Genomic DNA, 12,784 nt, shown 5'->3' with positions numbered 1-12,784 from the left:
GATGACTGGCATGGAAAGGAAAGGACGGTTGAGGGAGCAGTCTGGAGGTATAGAAACAGGATACAGAGAGTCTCAGAATCATTTGCATTTCAATCTTAAGACTAAGGGTTGATTTTTGTCGCTCTCTTTCTATTTTCACATCCTAGATTATTTTTCCCAAGATACTGTCAAACAACAATTCCAAGGAGGAATTTGTAAATTGCATTTCTGTAGAATAATTTCTTCCAAATGTGATTACTGCTAAGAAATGCTCTTTTGAAACCCAACATCTTTGACAGCATTTCATTCAGATTTTATTGTATTACAAACATGATTTCTCAGAAAATTTACTTTTTCCACCAATGAATTGAGTGCCAAACTAGTAAATTTCTCTCCAGATAATATTAGCTAACTAGAGGACAGCACAATGTGAAAGAGAATATAACCATTATAATCAACAGAGCAAGCTTTTCTTTAAGCGCAGGTTTATGCATTACTGTCAATGTCAAAACTGCTTTATCAAAAGGGCAAAACATAGCTTTATAAAACTGTAGGCAAGTTAGTTGTTCCCATGAATCAGTGGAAACAAAAGGATAAATCCAAAATAATGATATTCAAAAAAGTCTACCTTAATTTCTTTTTAGAATACTAAGTTCTACTTTTCAGAACATTACTCCTCTACTTTATTGTGGTTCACCACTGAGGTCATTACATATCTTACATTCAAGGACATTCTCATGAAAAAGAAGGTATGAGACAGCAAACAAAACCAATAATACAGAAATAAATCGCAGCAGTTGGATTTTCCTGTGTAGAACTAAGAGTTTACTACAGTAAATGAGCACAACATGTACACTGTTGTGATGGAAGAAAGGGAGCTCATTTTGAACAATGAAAAATCTGAATTAAAACCACTCAACTTGAATGGACCTTGGAAGATCCTGACAATATTACGTGACTCTAAAGAGCCCACGTATAAAAGGAATGTGAGGCATTCATAATCATTTTCCTAGTTGTATAAGCACAGGTCCTAGAACATACACTTTATAAACAGTAGTTATTGAGCTATTTAATCATTTCCTATTTGATTCTCTGATTTACATAAGAATATGTGGATCATCCTGTGAAAAAAAACACTGATTTCCATAAATGATGTCTGTGTTAAATGCTTCAATGCTTTCAGCTTTTACTTCCTCAAGGAAGAGCTTCTCATTTTCCAACTTAATGTCAGTTCCTTTGTTATTCACCCATGTACAAACATGTTATTTGTCTCTGACAAATCACACATTCATTTCTGATTATTTGCTTGATGTTGGTGTTTTCAAATAGAAAGTAAACTCCAATGGGCTAAGGGCAGGGCTAGTTAGCTTACCTTTGCAGCCCTAGAATCTATCTAGTAGAGTACCTAGCAAATAGATGGTTTTCCTATGAATATATTTTGAATAACAATGTACTGAATGTTAGTTATATATATCCAATAAGGAGGCTGCAATACTTCTCATAGTTTGCGATATTTTCAAGAGGAAAACACTTGTTAGGTAAAAATATATGAAAAGACCAACCATTAAAGTTATGCAGCAATACTTAATAGAACCTCAACTGGAATTGTCAGAGAATAGAGGATTCATGTTTGCTGGACATTTAAGGGAATATGGGGTTAAGTTGAAGACCTCTAAATTTGGTGATTCTCAATATGTGGTGCTCAGATCAGCAACATCAGTATTATCTGTGAACTTACTAGATAATGGAAATTCTTGGCCCGTGCTGTGGCTCACTAGGCTAATCCTCCACCTGCGGCACCGGCACCCCGGGTTCTAGTTCTGGTTGGGGCACCGGTTCTGTCCCGGTTGCTCCTCTTCCAGTCCAGCTCTCTGCTGTGGCCCCAGAAGGCAGTGGAGGATGGCCCAAGTGCTTGGGCCCTGCACCTGCTTGGGAGACCAGGAGGAAGCACCTGGCTCCTGGCGGCCATTTGAGGGGCGAATCAATGGAAGGAAGACCTTTCTCTCTGTCTCTCTCTCTCTCACTGTCTAACTCTGCCTGTCAAAAAAAAAAAACATGGAAATTCTTGGACTCACCTACTATATCTGAGACTTCTGTGAGTGGTCTCAGCAATGTATGTTTTATCAGGCTCTCCAGATTCTGATGCATGCTGAAGTTTGAGAACCACTGTTTCAATTCAACCTCTTGTTGAATACCTTTCTGTAATATCCACAGTTCTACTTGCTAAAGTCCATTATATAAAATGTAACAGAACCTTTCAGCAACAATTAAAGATCCTTGAAGTTTTCAGTATTATTTTAAAATACTATCACTGACTTGGATTGGAAATGAAAATGTAGAAAGTACAGAGGTTACGCATACACTGACCCAGTATATGTTCATATAGTCTGTTTTTAATAAAGTTCTTAACCAAAGCTCATTTTCTTGCAATTTAGCTATTTATCTTACAGTTGAGAGAAGCAAAAATTCTGGTAACTCTGGTTTATGTAGCATAGTGTCCAGCTAGCCTCTACAATTTATATTTCACTGATCATAGATTTTTGATCCTCCAGGCATAACAAATCATGACTAAAATGTCAAATACCCATTTAGAAAGCATCTTGTAGGAGTTATGTTTATACTTCAGTACATATACTTCCCAACCACTTAAAATGCATCCATATGCTCATGTCAAGTATGAATAGAACTGATCTTTATCCAATTATTATTTGATACTCCATCAGGTAGTCTCCACACCAATGAAAATAGTGATTACACAAACTTAAAAGCAGTAAAGCTGCATTTGAAAAGATTTAGTTACATATAATCCATGTTCATATGAATCCTCCCTCATACCATCAGGCACGCAAATTACTTTCCATATTTTATCACTCTTATCTCCAGGAATCAGAGTGTACTTTGCCATACTACCTTGGGTGGTTGAATACTTCAGTCTTCCTATAAGTAAACCAAAGTGACATCTCAGCTCACACAAAGGTACATCCTTGGCTAAGACTTACCCTTACGGAATAAGATCAGAGTAATTGAAAACATACCCAAAGTTGGTGTCTCTGGCCAGGGGGACTCAGCTTGAAAAACGCACCATAGAAGGACACAATGTTTTTGTGAAAAGAGTACTTCCTCAGAAGGTTGAGTTCAGTACGAAGATCCTCTTCCTCGTCCTAGGAAATAAGAACAGAGAGCAAAGCTCTTAAGCGATGCAATTTAATGACTATGGATAAACTATAGTATATCAACAAAGGAGAATTCTATAGCAACCCATTGTATTGTATAGCAATTCACAGTAAAAAAAAAAAAAAAAAAACTCAACTAGAAGTGTCAATGAATTCAGATCCAAGGTTAACTGGGAATTTGGGAGGGGGAAAATGGTACACTGAGGATCTTTTAATTCAGTGGTTCTAGAATTGTGGTCCCTTGACCAGCAGCACTGGCCAACATATACACTTTTTACTGAATGAAGTTGTTATACTTTTGTCTGTCCATGATAGTTTTGTTGAAATATAATTCACATGTCATATAATTAATGCATTTAAAGTGTGAAATTCAATGTGGTTGTTTTTTAATACATTTACAGAGTTGTGCCATTATTATTGCAATTAATTTTGGGACATTTATTATTCCAAAATGAAATCCCATACTCATATACACAATTCTATCATAAATACACCCTAGTTCTAGGCAACCACTAATATATCAACTTATCTATTTTGAATATTTTATATAAATTAAATCACACAGTATATGATTCACCTGCATTCTAACAGGTAGCAGTATTTGGCTATTATGAATAATATTTCTATGAGCATTCATGTCAAGTTTTCCTGTTGACACATGTTTTTATTTATCTTGAGAATATAAGCAGGAGTGCAATTGTTAGGTGAAATCGTAACTCCATGTTCAACATTTTGACAAAATGGTAAAATGTTTTCTACAGTGACTACATGATCTTCCATTCCAGCAGCAATGTATAAGAATTCCAATTTCTCCATTCCCTCAGCAATACTTATTTTGTGTTTTATTATTTTTATTTATTTATTTATTGACAGGCAGAGTGGATAGTGAGAGAGAGAGACAGAGAGAAAGGTCTTCCTTTTACCGTTGGTTTACCCTCAATGGCCACCACGGCCGGCGTGCTGCGGCCGGTGCACCACGCCAATCTGAAGCCAGGAGCCAGGTGCTTCTCCTGGTCTCCCATGCGGGTGCAGGGCCCAAGGACTCGGGCCATCCTCCACTGCACTCCCGGGCCAGAGCAGAGAGCTGGACTGGAAGAGGGGCAACGGGGACAGAATCCAGCACCCCGACTGGGACTAGTACCCGGGGTGCTGGCGATGCAGGCAGAGGATTAGCCTATTGAGCCGCTGCGCTGGCCTGTTTTATTATTTTAACTGTTCTAGTGGGTATGAAATAGTATATTACTGTGGTTTTGATTAGTGAATCTGTTAACTAATGTTGAGCATCTTTTCACGTGTTATTGCCCATTATATGTTCTTTGAAAAATGTATAATAAAAAATCTCTTGTCCCATTTAAAACAGTTGTCTTTTATTATCAAGCTATAACAGTTCTTCATATATTCTAGACAATTTGCAAATATTTTGTCCCAGATTGTGAGTTGTCTTTCACTTTCTTGGTAATGTCCTTTGAGGCACAAAAATGTTTAATTTTGATGAAGTTCAATTTGTAAATTTCTTCTATTTTTTGCTTATATTTTTGGTTTCATATCTAAGGATTCATTGCCAAATTAAAGATCATGAAGATCTACTCTTACGTCTTTTTAACTAATTGTTTTTATTTGAAAGGCAGAGAGACAGTGTGCCCCCATCTACTCCTTTCCTCCTCAAATGCCTGCTACAGCTAGGCCTGGACCAGGTAAAAGCCAAGAGTGAAGAACTCAATCCAGGTGTCTCCCAGGCTATCACCTATTGCTTCCCAGGTACATCAGCAGGGAGCTGGAATTGGAAGCAAATACAGGACTCAAACTTAGGCACTTTGATATGGGATGCAGGCATCTCAAGCAGCATCTTAACTGCTGTGCCAAATATACATCCTGACCCTTATGTTTTCTTCTAAGCATTTTATCCTTCTTAGCTATTATATTTAGGACTTTGATTTTTTGTATTAATTTTTGTATAAAGAAAGGATCTAAATTTATTCTTTTGCATGTGGATAACCAGTACCACACAGTCTTGAATAGTTTGTGATTCATTACATTTTAGAGGTATTGGATTGTTCTGCACTGGAATTTTTAAAGACAATGTTGACAATGTTTAAGATAATTTATTTCCTATCAGCACAGTGATACATGTGTTTAATGTGTGTGTATGTTCAGTGAAAAAAATAAATGGTCTAGCCTCTCTAAACATTTTCCCCCAACAATGTTAACAGTTTAGTCCACATTTGTCTATGCTAATTCATCAGCTAGAGAGATGACAGATAAATGATTGAAGGTATGATCAACATATATATATGACATTTAATTTTTTAGCAATCTCACATTCTGCTCATCATTTTGCAATTTGCAAGATTTGATCAGTATGTAAAATACATATTTCTATATGACTAAATAACTGCATATATTTTTATGGCTGCATAAGATTTTATAGAACAGAGATATGGGTCTGGCACTCCAAGAACAGGTCAGGCCTAAATGTGTTATTTTTGAGAATTATCTATATAGTGATATTGAAGCTATCTGATTGGATGAGGTCACTGAGGTAGAATATATAACTTCAAGAGATAGCTCTAGTAGAAGAGAGTGTGACATTAGTCAGAAAAGAGCCCCTATCCTAGGCATTAGAGAACCTAGATTTTAAGCATTGATAGCTCAGATTAGGGAATTCACTAATTTCCCCAAATTTCAACTTATGTTAAAAAATGATGGAGAAGGATGGCAGCCATTACCTGTCTGTGGAACATTAGTGGGACTAAATGGGATAATATAGAGAGAGTGTGTTCTTATACCTGGAAGAAAAAGGCTACAAACTGAAAGTTTTATGACAGAGTATCTTTATGACTTTACTTCTTGTTCGAGTTAGGCTGCTGTCAGAATTAAAAACCTCTCTCTAGTTTTTACTCTAATCTACAAATATCTGCCCCCTTCATCCCCAGTACATTTGTTATAGTGGAATGAAATGAGAGACAATTATCTCTAGGCTTCAGCTCTATCTGTACCATGACAATAAAATAGCTTTTAAAATAAAAGTTATTTATTTATTTGAGAGGCAGAAAGAGGCAAACAGAAAGACATCTCCCCTCATCTGGTTCATTCCCCAAATGCCTGTTAATGGTCAGGGCTGGACTGGGGCCAAAGCTGAGGAATGAGAATTTAATCCTAGTATCACAAGTGGGTGATGGGAACCCAACTACTTGACCTATCACTGCTGCCTCCTAGGATCTGTTATTGGCAGGAAGCTGGAATTGGGAGCCAGAGCTGGGTATTGAACTCAGATACTCCAATATGGAATGCGGCATCCTAACTACCATCTTAACAATTAGACCAAACACCTGCCCTAACCAAGTGATTTTGATAATCTTTCAGTAACTCTTATTCCTCAGCCAATTTAAAGAAAAGCTCTTTTCTTCTTAACTATTTGAAAATAATCACTTTTTTGATACAAAGGTGCAATGAATTAGAGAAAATATCATAAAACATAAGCTTACAAAACAGTAACTTAATTTGTTGGAACTTTTCAATGAATGTATCATTGATTTATGCATTTCAGTGTGGCAGTCCTACCTTAAAATAACATACATGGAACACAGAGGGGTTAAGCTGGATGCAACATGGGACAACTGTATCTCATACTGGAGTGCCAGCTCAAGTCCTAGCTACTCTGTTTCTGATCCAGCTCCCTGCTAAAGTGCCTGGGAAGTAGATGATGACTCAAGTACCTGCATCCTGGCCACCCAAGTCAGAGACCTGGATGGAGTTCCTGGCTCCTGGTTTCAGCCTGGCCCAACCCTGACTATTCTGGCTATTTGTGGAGTGAACCAGTGGATTGATGGAGGCTCTCTCTCCCTCTGGCAATATCACTCTGCTTTTCAAATAAATAAGTAATTAAAAAAAAACTCTCGTACAGGAAATAAAATTGACATATATGAATGACATCAGCAATGATGAATATAAGACGGTACCTAATGGAGTCAAAGGTGATGTGAGATGACTCAGGAAGAGATTCTGTGCTCAAAAAATGGATTTACCACTGTGCTTTGAATTACTATTAACTCTAAATTTTATTTGATTGTAAATAAAAAGAAGCTCTCTTATTTCATCTATTAAAGTCCAATTTATATATGCATTTTAGGAATACTTTTATTATTCAAAGTGCAATATACTTGTAGAATTTAAATTGAAAATACAAACATTCCCTGTTCATAAATCCAGTGAAAAAGGATACCTTTGACAACTTTTGGGCTTTGAATTAGGAAAGTGACAGGGCTGACACTGTGACATATTGGGTAAAGCCACCGCCTGAAGTGCCAGCATCCCATATGGACTGCTCCACTTCCGATCCAGCCCTCTGCTATGGCCTGGGGAAGCAGTGGAAGATGGCCCAAGTCCTTGGGCCCCTGTACCCACGTGGGAGACCCAGAAGAAGCTCCTGGCTATGCATTGGCGTAGCTCTGGCTGTTGCAGCTATCTGGGGAGTGAACCAGCAGATGAAAGACTTTCTCTCTCTCTCTCTCTCTCTGTGTGTGTGTGTGTGTGTAACTCTTTCAGATAAATAAATAAATCTTAAAAAAAAAAAAGAAAGAAAAGGGCCCATTCACATGAAAAGCAATTAAGGGGTTAAATCCAATTATTTTCAGTTCTCAGCATTTTTCCTCAACGACCCTGCTTTAATGATCTGAGGAAGTAAGTCTCTTTGCTGAAATGAGTATCTACTCAGTTATCACCTTGCTTCTTAGCTTATTCTCTAAGACTTGGCAGGAAAAATGGGCAGTTACTTTTTATATTTAGCTATTTTGTGGCTGGGCTTTCAAAATACTTATGAAATAAATACAAAGTGATACATGAGGCTCTGTAGTGTCTCCAAGTTGATTTTATTTTTGCTTGTAAATTAACTTTTCTACCCCCCAAATATCCAGATTTATAACATGTATTGTAGAAAAAAAAAGTTTGAAAGTTCAGAGCGATGGTTGGCAGCTGCAAAACATTCTTTGGCATTTTCTTAGGATTTTCCAGGGGATTTACCCATAAACATTCAAGTACTAGAAAGTAAACCTAAATACCGATTTCTTATGGGGGAAAGGTTTGGAGCTTGATTTGTCCAGCTGGAAACTTCGATGGCAGTTTCTATTTATTGTTTAATAAAGGCATGAACAAACAAAACAATTAACTTGTAGCATGAGAATCACATGACAGTTCAGGTTCCAGACTTATCTCAGCTTCCCAAGGAAACTCAGTCAATAAATTCCCTTCAAGTTCCTAGAAAAAGTTACCTTTTTCTAGAAAGGTAAAAGTTGATCTTGTGGATTTTAATCATGTCACGGAAGACCCTTCAACTTGCTACTTCTCTTGTGAGGTAGCCTTCCTTCAAAATGATAACAATATCTGGCACCTTACAGAAATATATGACAGGGACTAGCTGGATGCTCACAGTTTCTGTGAAGGACCAACGTTCTGCTGAGAGGAATATGAATTCATAAACAGAATCATAACTAGGAATGAGCTGATGGCATAATATCAAGAATACAAATTACAAGTTAAAGAGAAGAAGGGGCAAAGTTGCATCCTTTAACCTGCTGGGTAGTTTTATGCTGAGGAGCTTCCTTTTCTTTCTTGGTTACAAAATCCATGTCTCCAAGAAAGAATAAGAGAATGTCCAGGCTCTAGTTAGCTATGTGCTTGTATTTGTAGTATTACTTTGCCTATGAAGAACCTGATGCCTAGAGAGCTAAGAGGATCACTTTCCCAAGAACATTTTGGCTATTTAATGGTAGACTTGGGATTTGAACTTATGTTTGTGGACTTCTAAATCATTGCTACTTCTGTAAATCCCTGACATTTAAGAGTTGTGTAGCAAGTCATATACTTTTTATACAAAACATTCAAGATGATTTGGAGATGCTAACTAGCTGGCTAGCTAGCAGTTATTTTTCTTATTGAAATATATAATCACAGAATTCAAAGTCCCCAGCTATAAAAATCTTCTAGGAGTTGGTTTCCTATATAAATGAAACTCCCCTAAAATAAACAGATAATCAAATACGTATGAAAAGCACAAGTGCGTTTGCCACTCTGAATTAACAGGAAGTTGAGCCTGTGAAAAACACACAAGAACATTATATCCATTAGGCCAAGAGAGTAATTTAAAACTTCTACACGTCTCCCAGTAATATGATGCTATAGCATTTCCTGGCTCAGAGCCAGCTGATCCCAGACCGAATATTCTGCTTTTTGTCAAGAAGAGGCAGCTCAAGGATGCCAAAACTTCCTTTGTAATTTCACCCAATTCTAGAACCAAAATTCTTTTCACTGTGGAATAGCTCCAAAGAGGGCTTACAGAAAATCTTTCAACGAATTTTATTAACACAAATATTTGGTGAAACCAGAAGTGAGCAAGTAATTCTCTTTTTCATACCTTACCTTTTGTGGCTTCTTTAAAAAAAAAAACAGATTTAATTATGTTTGACGGGGGAGGGGTGGGGGAGAGAGAGAGAGAGAGAGAGAGAGAGAGAGAGAGAGAGAGAGAGAGAGAGAGAATGAGAGAGAATATGAATCTTCCATCTGCTGGTACATTCCCCAAATGACCACAATGGGTAGAACTGAGCCAAGCCCAAACTGGGAGCCTGGAACTCAATCTAGGTATCCAATGTGGGTAACAGGAGTGCTAGTCTAGCACTTGGGTCATGTTCCACTGCCTTCCCAGGCACATTAGCAGGGAGCTGGATTGGAAGCAGACTTGAACTGATGCTCTGATATGAGATGCCAGCATCAAAAGACAGTGGCTTAAGAAGCTGTGCCACAATGCTGGCCCCTTTTGTGTCTTCTTGATCCATCAAAGCATGATGTTGCCTGTTATAGCTGTTTCTTTTGGATATACTTTGTCTGATAAGATACTTTATAAACAAAACAAGGCTCCTGCCTTGTACTCAATAGATGAATCATGAAGCTCTTGGACACTATTTTTTCTAGTATGGCTAAAACTATTTTGAATGTGATTGTGTTAAGGGAAAATTATTCTTAATGAGAGGGAAAAGGGAATCTCATATAGTTAACTGTAGGGGGGAAATGTAGGAAAACATATCAATGAATTATATTCATAAGAGCAGGAATTCTGTTTTTAGGACCACACAATGCTCTAACAGACCACATCACCAACATGTTCTGAGAAGGAGAATAATCTTTACCCGAGCATATTCTAGAGTCAGTAAATAATTGGGATCAGTAAATAATTGGGATCAGAAAGACTACTTTTATAGGACTCAAGGCACCACAAATAGAAAGCACCTTCATACTCCTTCAGGTGTTCAGGTATAGTTTCCAGGTGTCTGAAGACTTTTAGGCTGAGTAGTTTGTTTTCTGCCTGCTATTGCTCATACAATTTTCAGAAAGGGGCAGTCTTGGCTTACATACAATGTTTGTTAGAATCATAATGAGCAGGGCCAGTGCTGTGGCGCAGCAGGTTAACATCCTGGCCTGAAGCACCGGTATTCCATATGGGTGCCGGTTTGAGACCTGGCTTCTCCACTTCTGATCCAGCTCTCTGCTATGGCCTGGGAAAGCAGTGGAAGATGGCCCAAGTTCTTGGGCCCCTGCACCCCCGTGAAACACCCGGAGGAAGCTCCTGGCTCCTGGCTTTGGATCGGCGCAGCTCTGGCCGTTGCAGCCAATTGGGGATGCAAGACCTCTCTCTCTCTTTCTCTCTCTCTCTCTCTCTCTCTCTCTCTCTCTCTCTCTCCGCCTCTCCTCTCTGTGTAACTCTCACTTTCAAATAAATAAAATAAATCTTTTTAAAAAAGAATCATAATGAGCAAAAAGTCATTCCATCCAGAACACCATGTATAAAGAAGTAAGAAAGAATTCACCCAGGCCAACTTAAGGCAAAATTTGCTCTTGAGCCCTCCCGCTCCTCTTTTGTGCTACCCAGCTACAGCATTCTGTAGCCTGGAGACAGAATCAATCTCTGGCCTGCAAGCAGCACCTTCCTGTTTATGGGACCATTTCTTCTGAGTCATGCTGTGACATATGCTTATATTCAACTACAGTGTCTGAATCTACGTGAACATGTTATCACTTTCAAGCAAGAACATTTTAGTGGCAGCCTTCTACAGTTAATGATACCATGCAAATGGATAAATTGAAAGCTGAAAATTATAGGGAAGACTACGGGAGAGCTAATGAGAACTTTTTGTACTCACGCTGTATCTCCACCCAACAGACTTTTGATATTTATTCACTCTCACTCGTTTTCCTATTTCAGGTAGAGGGGTCTGCAAAACCAAGGAGAAAATGTTATTAGACTCTGAAAATGATTTATGCTTAAGTATTTTGTGCTCCTTTGGCACTAAATGGAAGAGCAAGATAACATTATTTCTTCTCTCAATGTTCACTAAAAATTTTAATTGAAAAAATCAATTTCTTATTATATATGGAAACAGCATCAAATCCATGGTAACAGAATTACCTGACATATTAATGGGAAGTTGACAATTTGATGTTAGTAAAGTGCTATTTACCCCTTTCAAAACCAGGTAGCATCACTAGCCATCTATGCATTGAACATGATTTTTAAATATTTCAAAAGTCAGAGTATCTGAAATGCAGATTGCATGTGATTCAAGACCTCTCAAGTTAAAACAAGCAAATAAGTATCTTAGAGGTCTTCACTCAAAAGTACACAGTTCATTATTTGAAAGCCATGGTTTATAAGGCAAAATAAATCCACAAAACCTCAAAATCCTTTGAAACTCACATTAGTTTGCAATATTTGACATTTACTAGTAAAACAAAAACACACAACTCTTTAAATAGTTTCAGCAATTCATTTCCTGTGCAAAGTGGAAAAGAACAGTGTATTGCATTGACAACAGTTCAGTGAATCTGTATAGCAGTTTTTCAAATATAAACTTTCCTTTAGGGTATAATGAAGTGAAAAAACATTGACCTTTGCTATGTTCATGCTAATATTATCTTGAGAAAGTGAGGTATTCATGCTAAAGAAAGAGGACAGAAATCAGTGCTTAGCAAATTCTGTGACAATATGTAATGAATCTTGACACAACTTTATGAATGTTAGCAGGAATAGTGCCAATTAAACTGTCTCTCTTGCACATCTGTCAGAAAATTCATGAAAAGTGTACATCTCTGACAAGTTCTTTTCTTCTACCTGTCATTGAGAATCTAACGGCCTCAATTTTCAGAAGGAATCCTTAGAGAGAGAGACGAGTATGAAGAAACACAGCAGGATTAACACAATATTAGAGGAAAATCCCGCCTTTGCTATCCCAAACGACATTTAATCAACTAGAAATAGACAGGAGTACAGATATGTCCTCCATAGTTCTAAAACACTAAAATATGTGGAATTTTTGGTGTGAGTGAAGTATTTTATGTGGAAATATAACAAAACACTAAGTATAATAAACTAATGGATAAATAATAGTCTATGAAAAATGGAAATTAATATAATTATTTAAAATAATGATTTAAGCAACAAATACAATATCTTGAGCTGTTTAAATTCAATAATGCAGACCATTAAGGGAAAAGAATACAGCCAGGATATACTACTACCTTACGAGCGTTCATCACTTTAACAGCTGTAAACACACCAGTCTTTTCATGAAGTCCCTGAAACATAG

The 12,784-nt window shown here is 37.4% G+C and overlaps 1 protein-coding gene across 4 annotated transcripts in view; it reads right to left on the bottom strand.

The window, feature by feature from the left end:
* The window catches only part of NRK (Nik related kinase), a 147,292-nt gene that overhangs the window by 68,610 nt on the left and 65,898 nt on the right, over positions 1 to 12,784 (bottom strand). For all 4 annotated transcript variants that reach the window (XM_062183922.1, XM_062183919.1, XM_062183920.1 and 1 more), the window contains exons 3-5: positions 12,717 to 12,773; positions 11,342 to 11,413; positions 3,015 to 3,140 (exon numbers count right to left, since the gene is read on the bottom strand). In XM_062183922.1, coding sequence (XP_062039906.1) covers positions 3,015 to 3,140; positions 11,342 to 11,413; positions 12,717 to 12,773 — 255 coding nt within the window. The remainder of the gene's footprint in view (positions 1 to 3,014; positions 3,141 to 11,341; positions 11,414 to 12,716; positions 12,774 to 12,784) is intronic.

The sequence above is a fragment of the Lepus europaeus genome, chromosome X, assembly GCF_033115175.1.
Source record: "Lepus europaeus isolate LE1 chromosome X, mLepTim1.pri, whole genome shotgun sequence".
Taxonomy (NCBI): domain Eukaryota; kingdom Metazoa; phylum Chordata; class Mammalia; order Lagomorpha; family Leporidae; genus Lepus; species Lepus europaeus.
This window is presented reverse-complemented; position numbering and strand designations above follow the sequence as displayed.